The 27546-nt window shown below is 32.9% G+C and overlaps 3 protein-coding genes across 15 annotated transcripts in view; 2 read left to right on the top strand and 1 right to left on the bottom strand.

Annotated features, from left to right (window-relative positions):
• Positions 1–4656: 4656 nt before the first annotated feature.
• On the bottom strand, positions 4657–9648 carry LOC106619541 (Cuticular protein 73D). Its single transcript, XM_014237673.3, has 4 exons — positions 9381–9648; positions 7760–7897; positions 6640–6821; positions 4657–6579 (listed from the first exon to the last, which is right to left on the bottom strand). Exons 1-4 carry the CDS (start codon positions 9488–9490, stop codon positions 5378–5380), a joined length of 1632 nt encoding a protein of 543 aa, XP_014093148.3. The 5' UTR covers positions 9491–9648; the 3' UTR covers positions 4657–5377.
• A 2872-nt stretch (positions 9649–12520) lies between these two features.
• Obp73a (Odorant-binding protein 73a) lies at positions 12521–15049 on the top strand. 3 transcript variants are annotated; one of them, XM_036363756.2, is made up of 5 exons: positions 12521–12890; positions 12995–13085; positions 13149–13444; positions 13993–14248; positions 14480–15048. In XM_036363756.2, the coding sequence occupies exons 1-5, from the start codon at positions 12786–12788 to the stop codon at positions 14605–14607; spliced, it is 876 nt and encodes a 291-aa protein (XP_036219649.1). In that variant the 5' UTR covers positions 12521–12785; the 3' UTR covers positions 14608–15048. The 3 variants fall into 3 exon arrangements, with proteins under 3 accessions (XP_036219649.1, XP_036219652.1, XP_036219651.1); XM_036363758.2 differs by having other exon boundaries at positions 12783–12890; positions 13000–13085; positions 14480–15049; XM_036363759.2 differs by having other exon boundaries at positions 12524–12890; positions 13993–14570.
• A 2409-nt stretch (positions 15050–17458) lies between these two features.
• The window catches only part of LOC106619556 (oxoglutarate dehydrogenase Nc73EF), a 28145-nt gene continuing 18057 nt past the window's right edge, over positions 17459–27546 (top strand). For 2 of the 11 annotated variants that reach the window (XM_070111015.1, XM_070111012.1), the window contains exons 1-11: positions 17459–17567; positions 20982–21098; positions 21149–21298; positions 21354–21530; positions 23055–23184; positions 24884–24962; positions 25026–25202; positions 25284–25518; positions 25600–26313; positions 26384–26538; positions 26606–27500. In XM_070111015.1, coding sequence (XP_069967116.1) covers positions 21006–21098; positions 21149–21298; positions 21354–21530; positions 23055–23184; positions 24884–24962; positions 25026–25202; positions 25284–25518; positions 25600–26313; positions 26384–26538; positions 26606–27500 — 2805 coding nt within the window. In that variant the 5' untranslated portion in view covers positions 17459–17567; positions 20982–21005. The other 9 variants (XM_036363767.2, XM_014237691.3, XM_036363765.2 and 6 more) reach the window with 6 other exon arrangements.

Raw genomic sequence — 27546 nt, 5'->3', positions numbered from 1 at the left:
TGGTAGAAACCTCATATCCCTAATACATGGTGGCTTACGAATCGTGCTACGAAAACAAACCGTAAGATTTTTTATTGTATGGCAAATTTTATTACTTATATAGAAATAATTATTTTTAAAAATTATGGACTATAAATGACCTCTTTGCTCAGCCACGCATATGTGACACCTAATTAGATAATTATTAATTGCGGCTTGAAGGGTTGAAGTCGGAATTGCTTCAATTATCGATTTAATGGACTCCTTCAATTCAGTCAGATTTCTGTGTATAGTTTTGTACCTAACTCTGTACATAACCCTATAAAAAAAAGACTGGTGCAGTCTGGTCAGGTGACCTTGGGGACCAGCGGAGAGTGGAGTTCTTGATATTAATTTGTTTTCTGTATATACTCGAACTAGTCCCTCAGTTTTTAAGCTATCGATCTGAAATTTTGCACCCGTCCTTTTCTTACTAAGATGCTGCTTTGTCGGAACGGCTGATATCGGATAGCATATAGATGCCATACAAACTGAACAATCGGAAGTAAGTACTTGTATTTATGAGAATCCTTTTTAGTTGACGAGGTATCTTCAGAAAATTTAGCATGAGTTATTTTCTAAGGCAACAATCCTAACTGTTATTTGTAACACCCAAAAATAATCGCGTTATTTATAGGGTTATATATATATAAATGATCAGGATGATGAGACGAGTAGAAATCAGGTTGACTGTCTGTCTGTCCGTGCGTCCGAGCAAACTGTAACTTGAGTAGAAATTAATATATCTTAATGAAACTAGGTGCACATGTTTGTTGGCACCATAAGAAGTTTGGCAGATGGGCGTAATCGGAATACTGCCATGCCCATAAAACGCCATTAATAGAAAACATTTCAAATGCCATAAGTTTAATGTATATATGAGTTTATATCCCATATATCTAATTTTAATACAATTTTAGCTGACGCGAAATAAAATATAGTAATAAAACTAAGGGAATTTGTGACCTATATAACTTAGTAAAATACAATACTAAATTTGATTGTAATCCATATACGATTTCAGCGAATAAGGAATGTTAAATCGTTTGGCAACATTTTTAATATAAAGTTTTCCTGATACTTGAAGGTATATTTCCGGCTTTAATCCTTGCAAGAGTATAAAATGTTCGATTACACCCGAACTTAGCCCTTCCATTGTGTAATTGCAGAAAAAATTAATAAAATTGACATATATATTAAATTTGCTTTTTCATATAGGTATATTAAAGTATCGTTTATTTATCCTTAGATAGCTACAACATACCATATACTTATAGAAAGTGTATACTTACGTTCTGAATATAGTTTCCAACTTGAAGTCTACTAGCTCCCAAGGGTAAACAAGATCTAAGGGACTCTAATATAATACAATTTTCTCTCAGTTTTGGTACTCTCTGGCTTATGGCCTATGAGAAAAGAATGGAATAAAAATAATTTGTATATCTCGATGACATGATGTTAAGCACTGAGCGTATAAAAACTTTCAACTTGTACTTGTATAGGTATATTCTTTCAAAGCTTCAGAATTGACGGTTTCAGAGTTTTAGTGTTAGTGCGTTGTATTTTAAAAATTTCTCCGTATGATACGTGAATTGAATTGAATTGTGCATTTGAGGCATCGTTTCATTTTTAATAATATGTGTACATGTGTATGTATATATCTATGTAGGCATAACCGTAAATAAAAAACAAACAAAAACGGTAATTTCGGTTGCACCGAAACTGGAATACCCTTCACAAATAACTATATAAAATACAGTAGTCCGATCTAGGAAATTCAAATATTATAGCGTTTGCTTAGAAAATAATCTTTACCAAATCTGGTCAGATACAAACGGTTTCCGTACAAGCACTTGATTCCGATTGTTTAGTTTATATGGCAGCTATATGATATAGCATTCAGATTTAGAAAGTTTCTTCAGGTATTGTAGAAGAAAAGTGTATTGTCTTAGAAAATAATCTATACCAAAATTCGTAAATATATCTCGTCAAAAACAAAAGATTTCCATACAAGCCCTTGATTCCGATCGTTCAGTTTGTATGGCAGCTATATGCTACAATGGTCCGATATCGGCGATTCCGATTTCTTGTGGAGAAAAGGACGTGTGCAAAGTTTCAGATCGATATCTCAAACACTAAGGGACTAGTTCGCGTATATACAGACAGCCAGACGGACATGGCTAAATCAACTCAGCTCATCATGATGATCATTTAGATATAAGTATATTTTATAGGATCTAGGACGTTTCCTTTAGAGTGTTACTCTTGATAACGAGATTCCACTGGAACAGCACATGTTGTGAAAACTTTCGGGCGATAAACACACCTATCTCACAGGTGGTATAATAAACCTAAAACTAATGGAGATAGATATAGCGTTATCTGTATATAAATGATCAGGATGAAGAGACGAGTTGAAATTCGGATGACTCTCTGTCTGTCCGTCTGTCAGTGCAGGCAGTAACTTAATTAAATTAAAAGATCTTCACAAAATTCGGTACACCTATTCCTTGGCATAATAAAAAGTTTGGTAGTGTAGACTGCCACGCCTACAAAACGCAATTAATTGAAAGACTTTAAATTTCCATAACTAAGCCCCAAATTAAGACTCTAATTTGGAGTCGCATTAACGAGGGGTATATCTGGGCTAAAACTCTTTAAAAAGTGGGTGTTGCTCAACTCCCTAATAGGTTTATTGTATATATCTCCCAAAGCATATACCATCCAAATTTGCGCAGGGCAAATACTTTTGACACCTCTTACGACAGTGTGAAAATAGATGAAATCGAGGGTTAACCCCGCTCACTCCTCATATAACTGTTTTGTTAAAAACAACGTAAAGTGCGATAAATAAATAACTAAATGTGTCAGAGGCATGCAATTTTATTACTGGGATGGTGTAAGAGGGTTTTATCACTTATCTCCGGACCTGCTCCACCAATTTCAACCAAATTTAAGTAGCATTGTTTTGGCATTTTTATGTCGCAGCGTGGGTGAAATTGGACTAAAACCACGCCTACTTCCATATAACATAACTTTAAACTCCATATGATTCTTTCACTTTCCAGTATACAAATTAAGCACCAATGAATATACCGGGATAAAGTGCCTTTAATGTATACCACCTAAATTTTAAAATTCTCCAAATCGGACCATAACTGTTCAAGCCCCCAGATACCGAAGATGTATACCCCAGTGCCTATAGCTGACTTTTTACCGAAAATATCGATATATAATTGAAATTCGGAGAGAATGCTTTCCTGATAATAGTATGCCTGTGTGTCAAAACTGTGATAAATCGGGTCAATACTTCCCTTAGTCCCTATAGGTATATATAATAGAAATATTTTCGAACTTTCGGCTTACTTTATGCCGTATATATCGGCCAATATGTGAGATATCTTAAGTAAATTGAGTGAGAGTCTTTTTCTCCTAACAGTGCATATCTGTTCTCAAAATGTATAAAATAGGGTAAAAACTTGTCCTAGCCCATTTAATTAATATCAGGATTTTCAAACATCCGGTTGACTTTACTCCTTGAATATTGGTGATAGTATGTGAGGTTCTTTAATGAAACTCAGAGAGCATTTTTTTCTACCCAGATTTCGTGAAGATACCTCGTCAAATAAAAAAGTTTCCATACGATCGGCGACCCGACAATATGAGCAGCTGCCATACAAACTGAACGATCAGAATCAAGTGCTTGCATGGAAAACTTTTTTATTTGACGAGATATCTTCACAAAATTTGGTATGAGTTGGTTTCTAAGGCAACAATCTAATATTCGAAGAAATTGTTTAGATCAGACCACTATAGCATATAGCTGCCATACAAACTGAACGATCGGAGTCAAGTGGTTGCATGGAAAACTTTTTCATTTGACGAGGTATCTTCATGAAATTTGCATGGATTATTATTTAAGGCAATAATGCAATCTCCGCAGAAATTGTTTAGATCAGATCATTATATCATATAGCTGCCATACAAATTGAACGGTCGAAATCAGGTTCTTGTAATGAGCCTTTGTATTTGTGAAGGCTATTATAGCTTCGGAGCAACCGAAGTTGCCGTTTCTTCTTGTTTTCTGTTAATAATATGTAGTAAGTAATGAAAAAAATATATAAAATCGAGTCAAAACTACCCTTATACCTAATAAATATAATATGCCAATATGTAAGATACCTTAGCAAAATTAACTGAATGTATAGTATTGGATATACTATAGTTTAATGCCGAATATATGATAAATTATATAATATAATACTACTACTACCATATAATGATTTTTTTTACCGAATATGTCGGTCAGTGTGTGAGCTATTTATTTAAAAATTGTTTGAAAGTATGGTATGTTCTCGAGTATACCTGAGAAATGCCGAGGGTAATGCAACAAGCCCAAACCTTTTTTGCCTCCAATATATTCTGTATAGTGATTTCCAACTTTCCCGCTGATTTTAAGCCACTAAGGTTTGTCATAATGTGTGATATTTTAATGAAAATAAGTGGACGAGTTTTTCTAAAAATTACGTGGTTTAGCGCTGATTATGTAAGGAGTTGGTGTAGATTTTGATCTAAACCTCATTTCCCTGATATAATAAATGGCAATAAAACTGTATATCGCTTATAATTTAATTTAATAAAATACCAAATTTAATTGCGATCTTTTTACAATTTCGTCGAATAATGAATGATGAATTCTTTTGCAACATTTTTTAATATAAAGTTTTGCCAACGCCTAAATTAAGTCCCTGGCTTTGATCCTTGCAAGTTGCAAGAGTATAAAATGTTCAGTTACATCCGACCTTAACCTTTCCTTACTTGTTTTAATTATTAATTTTTAATATTTATTCTATTTTATTTTATTTAAACCAGTTCCTTTATCAAAAACTGTAGGTTTTATTATACGTTTGCTTTCTAAAATTTTTGTAGATATATTAATCCATATGTATATGCCATTAAATCAAAATATTTTCTTTTTTTGTTTGAGCATTTAATAAACATACATATGTTCGTCATTTGCAAGAGATCTTGATAAAGAGCAAATTAGAACAAGGATAAAAATACGTTTTTAAATTTATTATATGAATGTTACTTTAACGTCTATCGTTATAATTTAAAATAAGTAAGGATGGTCCAGAGTGTTCCGGCCATAATTGATCTGGATTCAGGGCAAATTAATATTAAATTCATGTATTAAAAAAATTATTTACGACAACACGTTATCTAAATTTCCGATATTACCATAAGTTATAAGTATACTATACATATATAAGTATAAAGATTTTCATAGACTTTCATAATTACGCTTAGATTTTGGAACATTTTTCGTCTACTATTGGATAGGGTCTATTTTCTAGGCTTAACTACTGTATGAAGTTCCACTTTCCATCGAGGTCATAATATCAGCAATTTCATCTTGTCGTAATGCTTCGGATGGTGACGGTACTCGTCTTCCACCAAGTGGTAACAAATCTATATTCTGAACGTGGGCGCGCACACTATGTCCTGGCGGTAGACCAATATACCACTTTCCAACATTTTGGATTACTGTGGAGTCTCGATGTCGTTGAGTCCAGTCTTTTTCTCGTTCCAACTGCAAGATTTTGTGGCTATTAGTTATTAGAGGTGGTAGTGAAACTAGATCATCATCATTAAATCCTAATAAGTCTGATGAAGAAGGTGGCAAAACGTAGTTGTAGCCTTTACCGATATTAACACCTCCATTATGATGATTGTTGTCTCTGGTGCTACCCGACGACGTAAGATTTGGTTCAGAATTGTGAAAGCTTATGTGATTTTCTGAACTAATGTTACGATTATTAATCCGGTTGACATTTTGTTTGCGAGTCGAACTGTACTCATAACCTCCTCCTATGCTTCCGCCATCAATCATCCCATATCGGGTTGTTCCGCGATTGTTGGTAGCTGCACCCATACGATCACTTTTCATCTGATTTCGTAAACCAACAGAAACACCATTATGTGATTCATTATCTTTTGATTGATTTGCATTATATTTCAGTGTTTTTTCAAGATTTCTATTACCGTCCATCTTACTTGGAACTTTTTTGAATACACTTTCAACTCCCAAACCATCTATATTACTACCTTCTCCAACTCCTACGCCAAAATCATTCGAAAGCTTAAAGTCGGTGTCTCTTAATCTGAACTCAGTTATTGATGGGTTTATATGTGATCCCGGACCCATACGATTTTTTACAATCCTGTATCCAATACCTGGTCCAGCAATATATTCAACGGTGCGTTGTATACCGGTATCATCAAGATATGAATAAGTACCTTTCACAAACCCATCTGGACTTCGGCTTTCTGCGCGGCGATGGTCAGGTCCAGCAGCAATTAATTTGTAAGTACCATTTGGCCCACGTTGGGTTGTCATTTTGCCGCGCGCCTTGGGATGGTCCTTATAGAGAGGAGCAGCATATGCCACACTTACTGGATTATCAGGTACAGAATTCAAGACTTCATACCCAGTTCCTGCTCCCGCTGCGTATCTTACACTATGACGTTCGCCGACATCATCTAAGTATGAATAGAGACCTGAAAGTTAAACGATGATGAGTATCAAATTTTTTCACATTTCTAATAGTAACGATTTACCTGTTATTCTACCTGAGGAATCACTGGTCTCTGTACGAGATTGATGTCCTGATCGGAAGTTAAAACTATACGAAGGGTCATCGTAAGGATCAGCCAATGGGTCATTTGCAGTCCCTAGCTTTCGAACAGGATATTGCGCTAAATTCATTTTACGATGAATTTTTGGACCATTAACTCGAAAGCTAAGAAGCAAATATTATTTTAGTAAAATAGGAGCAATAAGCTCAAAATAGTTATTTGAGTCTTTACAGTTGAATTTAAACCGTTCACCTCCACTTATCATATTTATATTGACTTTATAAGTGTAACATATATATAGGTCACAAAAACGTTAATATTTCCTAACCAGGCCCTTTCCCCATATAACGGCTTTGTTGAAAATTAGTTGAAGCGCGATAAATCAATAACCAAATGCACCAGAGACACCCACACATTTGTCTGGTTAAACAATTTTGAAAAGAGAGTGTGGGGCCTACCTCAAATAGGATTTATGCACATATCTCGCTTCGAAAGCTATATCGGTTTAAATATTGGGTGAAATGGGAATATACTTATCAAATATCCTGTATCAAATACCGACATATTAAAATAGAACATATATATATAATAGAATAGTCTACTTGCCTTTAATGTAAATATTTCGGATTTTAATAACAACGTCTATTAAATAAAGTTGTTTCCAACGCAATATTCTACATATACCTTCTTTTCTAACTTGTGTATTTTTTTATATTGTATTTTGTTTGAAATTCAACTTTGTGTGAAAGATGGAATATTTGGCGATACAACGTAGTGTTTATTGTGCTGAAATTGTTAGATTTTCGCTTCAGTGCACTTCCTCTCTTACATATACATACTTATGTATAATGGATTCGAAAATTCTGTCTGCTTTCATATATGTATGTACATACATATATAAGTATGAAAGACTATATGACCAGAAAACATGCGTTTACCGTACGCAAATATGTATGTACTGTATGTATTTATGTAAATTATATTAGTACTTATGTATCTACAATTTTATGTAAGGGGGTTGGGTATTTTTCTTTAATTTTTTGTAGAGTACCATATAATTAGTTCAAAATATTGAAACATTCATAATCGAATTCGTGTTTACCCCCGTGGTCCCGCAGTGTAGGCAACTTCCTCCAATTGCCCGGTGGTAGGATTTCGGGACCCATAACGCCCTTGTACAATATTGTCTGGAGTTGACGAGGCACTATGATAAAAGCTGCCAATATCGTCATTAGAATGCCTGTAAATAAAGGGAAAAAAATTTCGCTAAATGGAAGTACATTATTTACAAATGTTGATTACGCTATATACAACTTTGGTTAGGCTTATAGTTTGTAACTATAAACCAATGGTATTATATAATATTATGCCTTGAAAATATGCATTGGATCTTGTATTTTTTAAACCGAAGCGTTCGCGGATGAGAGAATATTCAGTGAAGGAGAGAGGGGGGATCGGGGGACAATTTCTCCTGTATAAATCACTATCATTTAATCATAATAATTGCCTGTATTGTTATAGTTTAAAATTAAGCTCCTGCAGACTTCTCAATGGTCAGCATCAATTAAAAAATAAAACTTTTTTGGATCTGAATCGATATTTTTCTTCTGTATGCTTTATCAAAATATGGAAAAAAAATTTACATTTGGTAAAATGAAGCTAATTTTTTCTCTAAACAAAAAAAATTATTATCAATATGATGTGCAAAAATTACCGATAAACATACATCTCATACATTTACAAGTTGTATAAGAACAATTTCGATTATTACTGATTGTGATTGCATTGGAAACATTTATCCAAATTGTATGAAAGATATTTTGTAGAAATAATGTTTAGTTTATCAACCTGATAAAATTATAAAACTATCACGATTATGAGACATTTTGTATAAAAAATTAAAGTGTCAGGTGCTATAACTCTGTAAACAATTCAGCTACATAAATGAAATAAGGTATTACAAACTTTAGAGGCAACATATGATCCACACCTCCACTATATAATATAAAAATGTGTAGAATAATGTTATCAAAAAGGGATGAAATTTATGTAAACGGAATAATTTAAGTCTAAAGATTAAGTCTGTTAAAATTGTATGTGTTCTGCTAAAAAGTATGTTGAATGGTGTAGGATAAATCAGTAGTATTTCTAGCAGAAACCGTAATCGTTATAAGTTATATTTTTTTTTACGATTTTCTTCACCGATGCACTCGTATTTGCCGACAGAAATTATTTTTCGACTAAATTTAATGTTTTAGATCCGGTAACGATAAAATTTGCAGTAGTCATGCAAGCCTGGACGGACGTATGTATATCCTATGTGCTCAATAATTACGTTTGATATTCGATTCTTTCTAACTTTTGGAGGGGAGGAAAAGGGGCGTGCCAATACCATAACATAAATTTAATCCTTAAGATTCTTTCCAAAAGGACATACTCGTATAATCATTATTTGTGATTTTTATTTTTTTTCCTAAAAAATAAAAATTATTTATGATTTATTCTAAATTTAATCAAAATAATCATAATCGGTGAAGACAATCATAAAAATCCGAAATTAAAAAATCATCACGGAAATGCTAAGATCGTTTGTATGTCGATTCTACGGTCCCTGATTTCTAAACATTCTCTAAGCTTAACACTCCTTACATTATCTGATCGATTCTAGCCATTTTTCATTCTGTACATTTTTTTCACTTTATTAATAATAACGTTCGAATTACCGGAACGAAAATGATCCGTCACCATTGATGGTATTTTCCACAATTTCAGCTTCTGTCACTTTGCCATTAAGACACAGTACACAAATTAACATCAACAGATATTGTACCATTCCTCTGGGTTATTTATATATTAAATTCGTGTAAATTTTCTAATGTTTCAATTAAGTTTTGCGATTTAAATGAAACGTCCTTTTTTAAATGCGACTCAGCGTGGGGATGAGCGCCCGCTAGAAGAACCGACAGCTTTAAGAACAGAACGAGAACTGAGTGCTCTGTTTATTAGCGTCTCCGTATTTAAGCGCATCTGCTCATTGCCTTACATACTATGGAGGACGCTTGGTGGCAGAGAATGTTTCACCTGGCCACCCACATAAACATAGAAATAAACAATAACTATGAATATGCTTAGCAGCAACCACTGGAACGTCTTCTATTCGTCTTGTTGAGAAAATATGTATTCATACCAACACTGCAGCAGCAGAAGCACGGTAGTGGCAACGCTTATCGCCCGGTCGGCTGGGTCGATTTGTGAGAGAACTCATTTTGTAGCTTCGATCAACATGCAACTGGTGTTGATTGATACCCGTATTCTTGGACTTAGTGCTGGTTCTGCTACTCTCCACCGTGTAAAATATTAAAATTTTTATCTAGCAACTAGGTTTCGTATTGTCCTGCCCTGGCTTTGAATTACATGCATTAGACAGAGAATTTGATGTAAAAGTGCTGTCAATTAGCATGGACATACTCTCCTTTTATCAAATATTCTTTTTCGTTTCATATTAGATTTGATCCAGATGATTCCTGTACCACACAACTTTATTCAGTTTTACTCACTAATCCGCACGATAAAAAGAAAAAATATTCTACACTAATAAGCAATAATTTTTTTTTGTTTGCTCGTAGTTGTTAATTTTCAGCACCGGAATAAGATTTAACTATGAGGGTAATTAAGTGCAATTATTAGTTACCGGTAATGCACCAGTACACGTCATATGCATCACTTTTCTTCTTGCCCTGTAAATTAAGGCAACATGCAGTAGATTTTCATGGCCTTTTCTGACATCCGAGGCTGTAGTAGTTGCAACAGATATAGTTGTACACATAAATACATGTCTATATGCTCTGCGGTTATTCCCACTTAAAAATAGCTAAACGTGGACACTGCGGTCGTTGTACTGCAGGTGTTTCGTACATGTATGCACTTGCATATACATATGTAGATACATATACATACGTACGTATGTGTTTACCTACATATAATTTTCTGTTATTTATTGTTTTGTCATTAATTGGGACCATTTTAAATATGATATTAAAATGTCTCCATTTTCACACTCGCTTATTTTAAGCGCCCTTCAAAACTACAGTATTTTCTCTCTACCAATTAAAAAAACCGATATGTACTTACCATTGTTTCCTACCTTCAACATCTTTGAATGCATTGAAATCAGGTTAGTATATCACGGGAGCATGCACTCTGAATGGCAGGTCGAATGAAAGCTTCGTACGCAAAGTGATGTGTATGCGCTGCTTTCTTATTAGCTCTGTATATTTTTGTACATGTGATTTGTGTACACGTTTTATATTCTCTCCATTCATACATATGCACTTTAATACTTACTTATTTACATCGGAGTTTTCATTTCTAGTGCTGTTTTTAATTCCAGCTTGGAAGCAAGGAATTTATCATAGAAATATGCAATTCCGCTATTGCAATCTTATAAATAATGGTCACATTCCCCTCAAAATAGTGTGGAATCATACCGATGCTCATCAAAGGTTGATTGTTGCTTTTACTATTGGCTCATCGATTTTGTCACTTCCATGAAATTATTTCACCTAAGCTTTCACATAAAATACACATTATAGAAACACTTAGACTCCACTGCGAGAAACGTACGTACATACACACATGTGTATTTTACAAGCATGAGATATTTACTTGCATAGTTCTTTTTATTTGATTTGAGTTTTTGTGACGTGAATGATGTAATGAGCTTTTTGTTTGTATTTTTATTATATAAATGTGTATATATGATATATTAACATTTATAACGAGCGAAAATATTTCTTTTTTTATTATTTATATATTCTAAGTTTTTATATACACAAAACAAATCGTTAAATAATATCTTAAATTAATATATCTCACGCACATTAATCTTAGTATATTATATCCTATCTACTAATATTCACCTTGAGTTGAGTTCTTAGTCATGCGCTACTTGTCACACAGTTCGCTCAGTGATTAAAATGTCTAAACTTCGGCAATGGTACATTTCAATGACGATGTGTTATTATTAATCTAAATAATTACCAAATATAAACATATCCTTTCACTTCCCGACTTTACTCATAATGAATAATAATAGAAAGCTTTTAATTTAATATTCACAAATATATTAGACAAATACGTTCATATTTTGTTAATGCCGTACTTTTTTATATTGATTGTAGAACCATTCATAAGCTACCGGAATATATGCACATATGCATATGCATCTTCACCAACAACAACGTGATCCATTTCCGTAACCCCATATTGTTTTATAAAATAAATATACATAGGAGTAGAATTTCGTATTTCCACTAGCATCTGGATCACACCCAGAAAGTTGTACTTGAAATATAAAAGCATCAAATTGAAAGTCGACCGCAAAGTGCAACAAGTTTACTTGTTATCAGTAATGTAAAAGACTTATTGTCTAAGATATCTATACTTGCGACATTGCTTTTGGCCAACAGGTTAAATCGTTAAGGTTTACTGTTATTTATTGACACTCTAAATAAGTATTGAATATCACGATCGTACTTTATGCACATTCGACCGTAAATGCCTGCAATGCAATCAACCAGTTATAAACAAACTTACCACTAGTATGAACTGCAAACACAGCTTGCCGTGTATCCTAAAAAACAGAACCCCAAATAGAAGCTGAAAGTTTATTTAATTTAATATGTAATAGGATTTACATTTAGTTCATAAGTATACATTTTTGTCCATATCCATACGGAGCATAAAAATCAATTTCACTTAATTAGCAACTTTTTCTCCTATCTAGTGGCAATGTTGCAACACAATTCCAGCCGTGCTGGACGTAAATAAATGTGAAAGATGTAGCGTTGACATTGAAACAAGTAAAATCATTGTCAATGCCACCATCACTAAATTTGTAGCTTGCTGTTGCAACTTTTGATCGTGTTATGTGCAATAGAAAGTGAGTTATTAATGTGCCACTGCCGCTGGGCCACTGCTAGGGGTAGCATCGAAAGTAATTTCGTTTTCATTTGAGAAACATTATTCGCTCGACGTGGTTGTGCCGTTCTCACTTAATTTCAACTAAATAACAAATTACGCACGTTCATACATTAACAATTAATTATAATTTATATTAATAAATTAAAATGATATCTAACGTAGTTTATATAAACGTAGCGTGTATAACGTTGATTCTGTTAGACAGGTCCGGTATCCTTGCGAAAGGCTCACATGGGAATTCATTCACCAAGGTATTGAACTCCAAAGGCTCACAATTTGTGTACTTTATATAATATAGCTTATTATAATACCGTTTGTTATAAACCTTTCTTTTTGTATTGTTTGATTTCAAAAGAATAGATGCTTGAATCCTCCTCGTACTGCGCGCCGAGTGGAATCTTTCATACAGGAGTGTCAAGAGGATGTTAAAAATAAACTAATTAGCGGTAGAAATTCCATTTAGCAGTTCATAACAACTAATAAAATTAAAAAAAACTTATTTACCGCAGAAGCTTACTACATACTTAAGAGTCAAGTAAAAAAAGAATATACGCCATTGGACATTACTGTAGATAATATTTCGGAGATCAATTCGGCACCCATACCAGCTCCTGCTCTATCGATTATCTTCCATACCATCGAAGAAAACTCTAATTTAGCGTCTCAACATGATGCTTATCAATTTCAACCAAACAGGCAACAAGTGACAAGTTTGATGCATCGTATTCGACGCATATCATATGACCCGCGTAGTGCCATTTATAATCCCACATTGGTACCCGCGGAAGAAAAACGTTTAGCTGGCGTAAGTATACAGTTATTCAAAAGTATAAAGATACATATACAAAGTTGTCGGTTGTGGCAAATTCTTTATATGCCTACATGAAAATGTATTTTTTTAAATAATGGGCAAAAGCTAGCTGTCTTCGTTTCTAAGAAAACGCATAGCCTTTCGTGCAATTATATTCAATGATATTTAAATGAACTTTACTTGAATGTATTTTTGTAATTGCATATATGAAAAAACTTACAAATACTTAATTCAGCACACTCTTTCGAAGCACCTGTTGTTGCCGGCTAAACAAAAAAGCATATTCGCATTTTAACAAAAGTCATGGTTCTTTTGAAATAAGCTATCTTTGACACCGCAAACAATAGTCATAACTTCACACGTTTTTTTATAGCTCGCCCCGATTTGTTTGCTTCAAGTCCACAACAATAAAATAAAAATATAAAAAATACATCGGTCACTGATCAGTGATCACACTCTTCAATTGTGGTTTACTCGGTTCTAATTGCTTTATGACTACATTTTGCCTAATCTTCTTTCTAACAATTTTTGTTGTGTTGCAGTGCCTGCTACACTGCGTTTATGCGAAAAATAACGCTATCGACAAACTGGGATGGCCTACTCTTGACGGCTTAGTAAACTTTTACTCAGAAGGAGTGAATGACCACGGGTTTTTTATGGCCACACTGCAATCCGTAAATCTTTGCCTGCATGCAATTACAATAAAGTATAATATCAATCGACGCAAACTACCAAAACGTGGTGAAAGCTGTGATTTAGCCTTCGACGTATTTGATTGTATTTCGGACCAACTAACAGGTTATTGTTTAAATCAATACGAATAACATATCTCAATGGATAACTATCTTGTGACGACTTGATATAAGAATACACTTTCGAACTACTAGTAAAATTTTTGAATGTAAAAAAAAATCCAAAAACCTATTCTCTATAAAGAATAATCGAAATATTTTTTATTATCTTCATCGCTCCCACATATGTAGGTAAAAGTTGAAAGTAATGTATGATATTTCCACTTTAACACCATAGATCTCAAACTTGTTGGAAACATTCTACTTCAATTATATACTTGTATGACGACTGGAGTAAATACAATATCCGCTATGCAACCGTGTAACAAAATTTACTTCTACGTCTACTCGCATTTTTGTAACTAGACAGTAAATTAGTTGTTTCAAATTTTTTCAAATATTAAAAAATTACCAATTAATCAATATTAAAAACATTGTATTGTATTTCCTGTATCGATACTAATATTATAAAAACGAAAGATTTGATTGTTTGTTCGTTTGAATTGAATAAGCCTGAAACTACTTGACGAATTTGAAAAATTTTGGCGGCGTTGGGAAGCTACACTATCTACGGTGAAAATAGGCTATATTAGATTTTCAAAAAATTAGGGATTCTTACTAAAACGTCAATAATGTAACCTAAGGTGTAAAAAAATGACAACAATTTTTTCATCGCGTGCGCTGCGAATACTATTGATTATAGGACAAAACAATGTACTACGACATATAATTATGTATCTACAAATTGACATGTCGCGACAGCATACTTATGTCTAACTATTATAGTTACATCACACTAAGTGTACTTTGATTAAACGAAAATAATTAAAATTACCTTGGTATAAATCCTTAGCAAAATACATAAATTAATATTCATGACGGATTCAATATAATTATATAACTCTTTGAATTATTCGATTCGGACATTCCGTCGAAAGATATCACGAATTAAAAAATATGCGATGTAGACGTTATTGGGGCACGGGAGTCAATGTCAAGAAATAAAATGGAACGCGGCTCACTCGCGCAGTTAGCTAACTGCTAAGCGGTTGCTGCTAGTCTGTTATAATTTTATCAGATAAATGAGCATATTATTATATTTTATTTATTATATCATTTAACTGGAATTGCAACAACCATTACATATAATTTGTGACGTACTTTCAGTGAGACAAATGAAGAAGATTTAAAAAAAATTAAATCTTTCATTTCGCTTGGTATTTTTAAATTAGATAAAATTAACTATTTCCATACTGTATCTGTCCAGATAACAACATTTACTACTGCTATTCACCCAGGCGTTACAATTCCACGAGTCCACTTGCATTGCGCTCAAATTGCATTTCACATACCGTTTCTGCAACCCAATATCACAGATCTCATTTTTTACTCTCGCAACATGTTGCACAGGGTATAATAGTTTTGTTTACTTAACGGTTGTTTGTAACAACAAAAAGTTATCGAGATAGATGAGATGGATGGTTCATATAATGGTTATGTTGAAGACTAAAAAAAGCGATAACTCACTAACCAAATCCGTTGAAAGGAATCTATATAAAAATTAGGCAATGACCGCCTACCGCTCATCTTTAAGTAAAAACCCATAACTCAGGGACTACTCGACCAATTTTAAACAAATTTGGTGCAAAACGTAATCCTAACATTCTTGGGCGCCTCCTTCGCAAACACCACAATTTCAAATTCCATATAGATATCGGAATAAAACTTTGTCATGTAATTTCACTTCCGAAAATGGTCAAAATCGGATCATAACTTTTCAAACCCTCAGATACGAAATATATGGAATGCGGGGCCAATGTGGAGATATATTAATGAAATTCAGAGAGAATCTTTCCCGCGACAAAAGACTTCGTGTGTTAGCCCAGTCTTGTAAATATTCATTTGAAACCGAGAGCAATTGCAACCATAGAAAGAGTTTCAATATAAAAAGGAATGCCGATTTGCTAAGCAGTGAACAAAGAATGTAGAATTTCAAAGAAGGTTAATGGTGTGCCGGTTGTCAGAATGGCCAACTTTACTACCAAAAATGAGTTTCCCGATAATGAGCGAAAAAAGTATTTGTGTGTAAACTCAGTTTTACTTTGTTTCCTTAATATACTTACTGTTTGTTTTTGACTTTTCCACAAGTAATAATTCAAAATAAATCAAATTCATTTCGTTTTTAATACTTTTTTGTATTACATTCTCACTAATTCCATGCTATCTTGAAAAAAAAATGATTTGTCGAAAATAATATGATAAAAGCAGAGAACATACAATAACTTGTATAATAACTTGTTCTCGTATGTTATTTGTTTGTACTAATCACGGCTGCTTGTGGTAAAACTCATGTTGTATATATTTCTTTATATCTTAACAGCTACGATTACGTAAACCATAACATGAAATTTGATATAAGAATTATATATATATGGAAATATATTAATAATCAAAAATGTTATGTTAACCATTGCAATGATGCTATTGTTTTAGCCATCACGGTCTATCCACCTATAAAAAGAGCAGTAATGAATAAATATATGTTTCCACTTTATGCCTACAACAAAAAATTAAATTTTTGATTGCCGTCAATGTTGAAAAACAGTTAAAAAAATTTACGTTTTAAATTAGATTTAGATTTCTCTTTTTTAAATTTAATATATCAGATAAATTATTATAATATTTATAATTGTTACAATGTAACAATTATACATAAAATACATTGCCAATGACGTTAAAAATTAAGATTTCATATTTTAAGGCTTAAATAATTGTTTTTTATCAATTCAATAAATAAATATGAGCAATGATATTTACATATGCGAACAATTATCATTAAAATATTAACCATACATTCGCCGCCGAAATGCTAACAATTATCATTAAAATATTAACCATACATATAGTCGCCCATCTTCCTCATCAACATCTCTTCCATGTTTTGTAAAAATTTATGTTTTGAATAAAACTTTGCTAAATTGCAGTTCACGCATTGGCATTTCATCTTTTTTGATATCACTCAATCGAAACATATTGTTTTTTTTACAATTTGTATGCAAATGAAAACAGCTCTGTCAAACCACCAAAATGACACTTGCTAGCAATGTATGGCATGAAATATATTAGCAATGTGCAGTCTCCATTGGCAATATTGCTAGCAATTCAGATTTTTAGCCATCTTTAATTGCCTGCCGAGATGCCCCGTTATCCAATAGCTTTGTTTTCAGAAATTTCGTTTGTAATAGGCAACACTGGAGAGTACCATTTGTCAACTGAAATTTGGTTTTCATTCGTGCAGGTTGCTTTGCAGTCGAGTTTTTTTTCAGGTAAATGTAGTAAAATAAATGATTAAATATTTTAATTGCTTGGAGATTATGATTAAGTGTCACAAAAATAGAGTACAGGCCTTTTGAATATATAAAATTTGAGTGATTTGTGAGGTTTTGGAAATATAAATCCAGTAAAGTCTCTGAATAGGCTTTGGTTGGGTGAGTGCAACAAAATTGATGTAATAATAATTAAAATAGGAAAACGAGTTAGAGATAAAAAAGTATGTGTTCCATTCATATTGAACGAGGCGATAAGAACTAAAATATTGGATAAAGGTTTCATATTGAAATAATGGAAACAAATGCATAGGAATTTATATTCGAATCGTAATAGTTGCTGAAATAAATGTTTTTATCATGTGCAGTTACATAATATGTATATTAAAGTACTGGTGTGGTTTTAGGAGGCACGTCTACGTAACCACAGACAATCTGAAGTATATAGACAAAAGTCATTCCGATCTGATAATCAAAAAGCTGACTCCGTAATTTCTCTGCTTTCTTACATAAAATAATTTCCAACTTTTTATTATATTTTAATCTAAATGGAAAAAACAAAGTTCAACTTACGAAAAAAATTGTTGCTTGTGCTATTGCAAAAATACTATGAAATATATGTTAATGTACATGTGTATCATGAAATTAAATTCAAAATAAGTCGATTAAATACCATACATGGTTCAATTACATAAACTAATGGTTCAATGCCATTATTTCGTTTGCATATCATATGTTGTTAATGTGAGTTTGATTAGGCAATGTGCTGTGTCGCCAACGAGGAGATATCTTAACAATTACATTGTGAATACATATGGTGTGAAAGTGTAATTTACAGGGCATGGAAAATGCAGTATGCAATCAATATTTCTCCAACTTATACGTAATGAAAAGTGAATTATAAATTGTTGCCAGGGAATTTCTTGATTACGAGAGAATTGGTTAATTTCTTCGATATTCATGTATAAGAAGTACATTTTATAAAAAAATTATAAACTGTTTTATGTTTTTTTTTAAGCAAGAAAATTTGGTAAATTTTAGAATAGCATCCCCCGAATTCGCAGTTAAATTGGGTGTGTACGGATAGAGGAGGACGTATATATATACCATCCCACGATTTCAGTGTTAAAATGGGGGTAAATGTAGAGTTTAGGTCCCTCAACGGAGGAGGTTGCGAAAATAATAACTTTTTTTAAATTAGTTATTTAATGCGTTATCAGTGCAGAAAGGAGTTTGACGCGATTGAATTATGAACACCCCGATTTTGGACCGACTAGGGTTAATTTTTTTTTTAAGCGCGGCCGAAGGCCCCCAGTGCGGAAAATAGTTCGACGATCTACGATATTCGTCCATACCATCAGATCGCGGCACAAAAAAGATTGTAACTGTTACATTTCTTCAGTATATTTTTTCATAAGAAAATGTTTAACACGCTGAGCTGGTAATTACAGCTAAGTGATCTGGTTTTAAGGTTTTAAAAATTTAATATCTTTTTTTCAGTTCAAGTCATGTGATAATTAAAGCATGCATATGTGCATATACCTTTTTTTTTTTTGAAATTTGTTCGATATGGTTCACGTATATATTGATTGAATGCCAAGGTCGGTGGTTGGTTTTGCTATCCCAAAAATAATTTTTCTTTAATACTCTTCCCTTGTTTCCCCTTTTTACGTTAAAAATACAAACGTACATCACGTCCGAATGACTGGTCTGGTAAATCTAGTATTAACTCCTTAAGGAACGAAAACATGCATGCATTAAACAACGCTGTATATTCACATAGTTGCCTTCGGCAAAAAAATTGCCATCTCCTGCGATAATTATAAATTACAACGCAAGTCAGGAGAAGAGAACTCATAATAAATAATAAAGAAAAGTAAAAGCAAGTAGGTTTATTTTTAAATATGCACATATTTTTTTTTAATAATTCAAGGTTTAAATAATACCTATATCCTATTTATGAATTCTGTATATAAACTGCAGTTTGTGAAATGTCCAGATTTTCACAAAAAATGTAATATTAACAATGAAAATCAAGTATGTTAGAAACAGTTTATATATATTATATTGTATATCTGATGTTTGATTAAAGCTTCGGTAGGCTTTTAAAATTCAAGGACAAGTAAAAAAGCGATCTAAACATTATGTTCGGAGATTATAGCGTTTTAATGAATATCCATCAATCTCTTACCCGTGTGTGAATGAATATTTTACAGGATCCATGTTATCTTATGAAATATCACATTGGTTTGGTGTACGGTTTATGCAGCGGTTATTATTAAAACTTAATTTTTAATGAATTTAACATTTAAAACGAACAATATTTTTAGAATAGGTAGGCTTTTAAAATTCAAGGACAAGTAAAAAAGCGATCTAAACATTATGTTCGGAGATTATAGCGTTTTAATGAATATTCATCAATCTCTTACCCGTGTGTGAATGAATACTTTACAGGATCCATGTTATCTTATGAAATATCACATTGGTTTGGTGTACGGTTTATGCAGCGGTTATTATTAAAACTTAATTTTTGATGAATTCAACATTTAAAACGAACAATATTTTTAGAATCATTTGGTTTTTGTGAGGACCAAAATCTATCATAAATTTAAAACATACATTTTAGCTAAGGTTATTACTAAAAAGAAAAATAAAAATAGACTTGTAAGTTTTGTGGTCAATGTGTAATACAATTTAAATATTACAATACGATTTATTATATATAAAATGCACATGTTTTATTATTAACATCTAAACTAATCAATAGATATTGTACTAAAAATTGGAGTTTAGTCTTTTAATGAACACTTAACCCTTGTTTTATTATTATTAGCTGTGGAGATGTTTCCAATACATACTGCCACAGGCGACCCATAAACGAAATAGGAGGAATTTGTTTTGTAAACTTTACTATAAGAAAAAAAATTTTTGTCGTGCTCCTTAGCATTTTACTTGTTAGCTGCATATTAGCTTTCATTCTGTTGTTTCTTAACTTCTGTAAATTTTACACTATTTAAGTGGATGAACTATTGTTTTAAAAAATCTTTTTTACTTAAAATTCTTATATAAAAAGTATGAGAAAAGAAAATCAATTAAGCAGTAATTGAACTTTAGTAATATATACAAGTAAGTCCTTACCTATTCATTCGGTTCAGTAAATCATTAATTAGATACTATCCCAATTTGATAGAATTAAGGTCGTATTAAGTACTGATATTAATAATGTTTTCTATCGATAAGACTTAAGACATGTGCTTACTTATGAAAAACCATTTGTTTCTGACACATCCCCTAGACAGTTATCGCAATTGAATTAGCTTTGAACTAAACAGTTATTTTTTGGATTATGTCACATCATGTAATAATAGCAAGCCTTTTTAAACAGAATGATTCCAATTTGTAATTTTATTACAGTGAATTGTAGAGGGCGATAACAATATGCATAGGGCTCATACAGCTTTTAACTTGGTGTTATCACCTATAGCTCACAGAAATTTCGCCACATGGTTGTTAAAGGATGGAAATTCCAAGGTAGTAGAATTTCGATCATACTGAACATATTTATTAATATCTTTTTTGAGTTTTCCCAGGTATGGAAAAATTCTGCAATTTTGGCTACAATCCGTGCTTATAGTTCAGCCCCGGCTGAACAGTTTGCTTCTGGCACATCCGCCACCTATGTGGAGGAAATGTACAATTCATGGCTGCGTGATCCAACTTCAGTACATACGGTAAATATCTCACATGCTTAAAGGTTATGGTTCGTAAATGCACAAGCTATTATAGTCATGGGATGCATATTTCCGGAGCAATTCTTATAATGCACCACCCGATTTTCAACCTGTTCAACGGAATTTGATACCTCTTTCGAGTGGCGTTAGTGCACTTTCCTCAGGGGGAGCAATTGATTCAAAAACCATTGAAGACCACTTAGCTGTCCAAGCTATCATCAGAAGTTATCAGGTAAGTTATAGGGCTTTCCAATCCTCGAATAAAAAAAGGTACATCCTCTATAAGGTATCATGCCTCCCCAATCAAGTGTCAAAAATTTTTCATGACGATCTGTTTTGTTATTGTTAAACAAATTTAGGTATAATTATAATAATATTTTTATATTAAGTTAATGTGATATTATTTATATACATATATACCATATATGTATATTTGTTATTAATGCAAATATTCATTTGGCGTTATTTCTTTAAATGGAAAGATTAATGGCTCGTAGTCATTGTCATTCCATATAAAGTTAGCTTTAAATTATTAAAAATAATTATTATTGTTTTGTTTTTATTTTACCTTGGGCATAGTCGAGTAAGAAACGGGGTTAACACTTTAATTGGCTCGAAAGGTACTGCAACTCAAAACTACTACTATTACTACCGGAGACATTAAATGGTATCTCTGGGATGGTATAGTATGACTTTATAGGAACCACGTTCAAAATTAGATAGTGGGAGTGGCACCGCCCACATTTAGGTGAAAATCCATATCTTGCGATCTGCTTAACCGATTTCAACCAAATTCGGTACATAACATTCTTTTCGCTATGTTATAGTATACTTTGCGTGAATAATACTTTTAAAGTATGCTACCTTGTGACCAAAAATTGTCTAAATCGAACCCTAACTGTTTAAACCCCTAGGTACTGAATATGTGGACCCCAGTGCCCATAGTTTACCTTTTACCGAAAATATCAGCCAATCCACAAAGAAATCTTAAACAAGTATACCATTTGATTTTGCGAGAGTATAAAATGTTCGGTTACATCCGAACTTAGCCCTTCCTTACTTGTTTTAAAATAAATTTAGTTGGCATTATTTTGAAATGAATTTTAGTTTTAGGAACTTGATGATAAGTTCATTATATAATTGTATAAATTTTTCATCATTCTCAGTACTTAGTTGTACATTTGTATTGCAAAAATTTAAATACATGGTCGCAATATCATTTCATTTTTAATTTCATGCTTTAAGTCAATTTGTTCCCCTATTTTGTACCAAATATTTATTCGTTTTAGTGTTTTACTAATAAATGAATTCCTTTGCGATGGAGTATTTCTACGGGCCAATCAGTTAATGAATATATTTGCAACTAAGTGAATGATTCAAATTGATTCAAAACTTTATTAACACAAATAACTTAATTACTGAATGTAAATGAGCTTAAGTATTCAAGGATTTAAAATTTTCTTATTTTATAACGTTTCGTTGGTTTTAAGTATGTATGTGTAATTATGATATGATATTAGCCCTAAAGTAATATCAATTTTAATTATTTATTTGCACATTTCTTCCTTATTTTGTTTTATTTACAATCATTAATCATTCAAATTACCGATTAAATGCACACAATGAATGCAACAACAATGAAATCCTTCATCAACAACCATATACCACATAATACATGTACGATTAAATCAATGAATGATCTGAATAATGGTAAATTAATGTGCTTCATTTGAATGTATGCGTTGTTACGCTTAAGTCCCGCGGTCATTTGGCAGCAGATCTGGATCCGCTCGGCATCTTGAGGCAGGATACTACCGTCAGCAAAGATGGTCAAACCCGACGAGCAAACGAAGCTGTGCTGCGTCAGCATTCGTCTTTTTTCGTTGGTAATTGCTTAAACTGATTTAATTTCTTTATGTTTATTATTGAAATTGAAGAAAGGAATCAATATATTTAACGCATCAACGATTCAATGCCGCTGCATTGAAATTCGGAGTTAATTTTTTTCAGATCTTCCTTTCCAAATTAGTATTGGCAACCGACCTGTCTGACATATTTTTATCGAATTATAATGCTTTTTATTTAAATTCTAGACTTTTCACAAACAGTTGCTTATGCAAAGTAGAGGGGAATTTTTTTCCAATTAGTAAATTTTAATTCAATTGCAGTATTAATTTATTGTATTAATACTTTTCAAACAGTGGTTTTGCATTTTATTTCATCGGTTTTCAGACGAACGGAGATATATATGTATAATTCTTGTACACGCAGCAGTAGTTAATCTAGTATGTACATATATACTTATATATATTTTGTAAATATTAAACCTATAAATGAACCTATGAGTATTGAATCATGCTACATATCATATCACACAATTCCATTCGCACTAGTTCAAGGTCATGTTGCTTATGTGCCTAATATATTATCATCCACCTTTTATGATCGTTTAAAATTAGATTTATTTTTAATTTGTTTTATATTAAAAGAGTTTGACTAATTTTTTAATTGGATTTAGTTTCGATTATGCTATCTTATATTTTTTTCTTATACATAATATTCTCTATGTGATTATTTGTAATATTTCACCCTGTCATCTACTACTTATCTAAATTAAAATATGTAAAAACCGCTACAAATTTTTTTCAATGTGTTTGTTCGTCAATGAAACCCCCACACACTTTTCAAACTTTTAAATAGATTCGAGGACATAATATTGCTCACCTCGACCCTCTAGAAATTAATGTCGCAGAATTGCCCGACAACTGCTCAACAAAAGCAATATACGCAAATTTCAGTTTCGGTAAGTAGGATACGCCTAAGAAATAAAAAATAAATATTAAGCTCAAAAAGAATACGAATCCATATGAGTTGAAGTCATTTAATATCACAACTTTTGTTTATATCTTATTTAAACATATATGTCTACGTGTCTGTATAGTAATTTTACTAACTTTTACACTTTGTATATAACTTAAAGATATATGTACATATACATGTATATGTGTGTATATATATACATATATATTAATTAGTGTTGTCTGTTGACTTAAAATTACTTTTTATTAACACTTGTGAGGCGTAAGTGAAGAAGTTATTCATAATTATATGTCGGTAACATTTGCAGACTTAATTTTATTTGGGACAAAAAAATAGTATTTAAATTAATCCTCATATATATGAGTATATATAAGAAATAAAGTTTTCTAGCCATCTAAATCATCTATTTAATGGGTCGCAGTTATTGTAACTAAGATATCGTAGTTTTTGAAATTATTAATAACCACTCATACTGCCTTAAAATGCTAAATATACACACTCATTGATTAACTTGCACTTATTACTATTCATTTGGATTAAGAGTATTGTTCGGCAGGTCGTGAATTTTGTCTAACGTACAAAAAATTGCACCATCAAACATCCCAATTATTTCTTCCTGAACTAAATGTTGCTATAGAGCATGTTATGTGAAAAATGATCTCCGGATTTCAAAGCCACCAATAATATGTAAATGTTTGATATGTTAGTGTAGAAAGTTTGTATATGAAAAATAAATGAGTGACGTTATCGTCGATTAAATCGTAGGCGAGCAAGACATGGATCGGCCTTTCAAACTTCCCAGTACTACGTTCATAGGTGGAGATGAAACTACTTTGCCTTTGCGGTAAGAATTTCCATATCCTTATCTCATTTTGAATATCAAACAAATTTCTTTCTAATTATTTAGTGAGATTCTTAACCGTTTGGAAAATGTATACTGCAATAAAGTGGGAGTAGAATACATGTTTATTAACTCTTTGGAACAGTGCAATTGGATTAGGAAACGTTTTGAAACGCCTGGAGTTATGAATTTCTCACCAGAACAGAAGCGTCTTATCCTAGCTCGATTAACTCGTGCCACAGGGTGAGTATTACATATATGCAGTGTTATTTTGTTTGTGACGCACCGCATATATGTATTCATGTAAATTTTTATTAAATATAGATTTGAGGCTTTTCTGGCTAAGAAATATTCATCTGAAAAACGTTTTGGCCTGGAAGGTGGAGAGATGCTTATACCGGCCATGAAAGAAGTGATTGATGTTTCCACGGAGCTAGGTGTCGAATCAGTAATTATGGGTATGCCACATCGTGGACGCCTTAATGTCTTGGCTAACGTATGTCGTAAACCTTTACCCCAAATATTTACACAGTTTGCTGGCTTGGAGGCAGCCGACGACGTAAGTAACGATATATGGTATACATGTATATTATATAAATATATATATTGATGTTATTATATAAGTATAAAATTATTATAGGGCTCTGGCGATGTTAAATATCATTTGGGAACCTATATTGAGCGTTTAAACCGCGTCACAAATAAAAATATAAGACTTGCCGTTGTAGCTAATCCTTCTCATTTGGAAGCATCATGCCCTGTGGTTCAGGGGAAGACACGTGCTGAACAATTTTACCGTGGTGATCAAGAAGGAAAGAAGGTTATGTCTATACTCTTGCACGGAGACGCAGCATTCTGTGGTCAAGGCGTTGTTTATGAAACAATGCACTTGTCTGATCTGCCCGATTACACCACACACGGCACTATCCATGTTGTAGTAAATAACCAAATCGGCTTTACAACTGATCCCCGTTTTTCACGATCCTCACCTTACTGCACAGACGTTGCACGCGTTGTTAATGCACCAATTTTTCATGTGAATGCTGATGACCCAGAAGCTGTTGTGCATGTCAGTAGAGTGGCTGCTGAATGGCGTGCTACTTTCCATAAGGATGTCGTTATCGATTTGGTCAGTTACCGTCGCAATGGTCACAATGAGGTGGATGAGCCTATGTTCACGCAACCTCTGATGTACCAGAAAATTAGGAATCACAAAACTTGTTTAGAATTATATGCGAACAAACTCATAGCTGAGGGAACTGTTACTCCTGAAGAAGTAAAAGCAGTGGCAGAGAAGTACGATAAAATTTGCGAGGAGTCTTTGGAACTTGCAAAGCAGGAAACTCACATCAAGGTAAAACAAAATCAGCATAATGTTTTAAAATTAGTTAGTTTTTAATTAAAATTAAAATTTGATTGCACAGTATAAAGATTGGCTCGATTCACCGTGGTCTGGTTTCTTCGAAGGTAAAGATCCCTTAAAAGTATCGCCAACTGGCGTTAAAGAGGAAACACTTGTTCATATTGGTAATCGGTTTTCCTTGCCACCACCAAATGCCGCTGAGTTTGTCATCCACAAGTATGTACCTTTGACTTTAAATGTATTATTCTCGTATGTATAAACATACAATTTTTTTTAATTATAGGGGTTTACTACGTGTCTTGGCTGCGCGTAAAGCTATGGTAGATGAGCGTATTGCTGACTGGGCCTTAGCGGAAGCAATGGCTTTTGGATCTTTACTAAAAGAAGGTATTCACGTGAGATTGTCCGGTCAGGATGTGGAGCGTGGTACATTCTCACATCGGCATCACGTTTTACATCATCAGTTAGTGGACAAGGCTGTCTATAATCCTTTGCAGCACTTATATCCCGATCAAGCGCCCTACTCAGTTTCAAATAGTTCTCTTTCCGAATTCGCCGTTTTGGGTTTTGAACATGGTTATTCAATGACAAACCCCAATGCTTTGGTGTTGTGGGAAGCTCAGTTTGGTGATTTTTGTAATACAGCTCAGTGTATTATTGATCAATTTATCGCAAGTGGTCAAGCCAAATGGGTTCGTCAATCTGGTTTGGTATGTCTTTTGCCCCATGGCATGGAAGGTATGGGACCAGAACATTCTTCCGGCCGTCTAGAACGTTTCTTGAGCTTGTGTGCTGATGATCCTGATTATTTCCCACCCGAATCTGAAGAATTTGCTATTCGTCAATTGCATGACATAAATATGATTGTAGCGAATTGTTCGACGCCTGCAAATTATTACCACATTTTACGTCGTCAAATCACTATGCCTTTCCGCAAGCCTTTGATTTTAATGACTCCCAAATCTTTGTTACGTCATCCATTGGCGAGAAGCCCTTTTAGGGAAATGGCAGAAAATAGCGAATTCAGGCGTGTAATTCCCGATGAAGGACCTGCCGCAGAAAACGGATATAATGTGAGAAAAGTTCTTTTCTGCACTGGACGTGTTTACTATGACTTGTTGAAGGCGCGTGAGGATAAGAAATTGGAAAAAGAAATCGCCATTGTTCGTGTTGAGCAGGTTGAGAATCAAACACTTTTATTTATTTTTTTTTTTTTAGGAATTT

Source organism: Bactrocera oleae, chromosome 6, assembly GCF_042242935.1.
Source record: "Bactrocera oleae isolate idBacOlea1 chromosome 6, idBacOlea1, whole genome shotgun sequence".
In the NCBI taxonomy this organism is placed as follows: Eukaryota; Metazoa; Arthropoda; class Insecta; order Diptera; family Tephritidae; genus Bactrocera; species Bactrocera oleae.
This window is presented reverse-complemented; position numbering and strand designations above follow the sequence as displayed.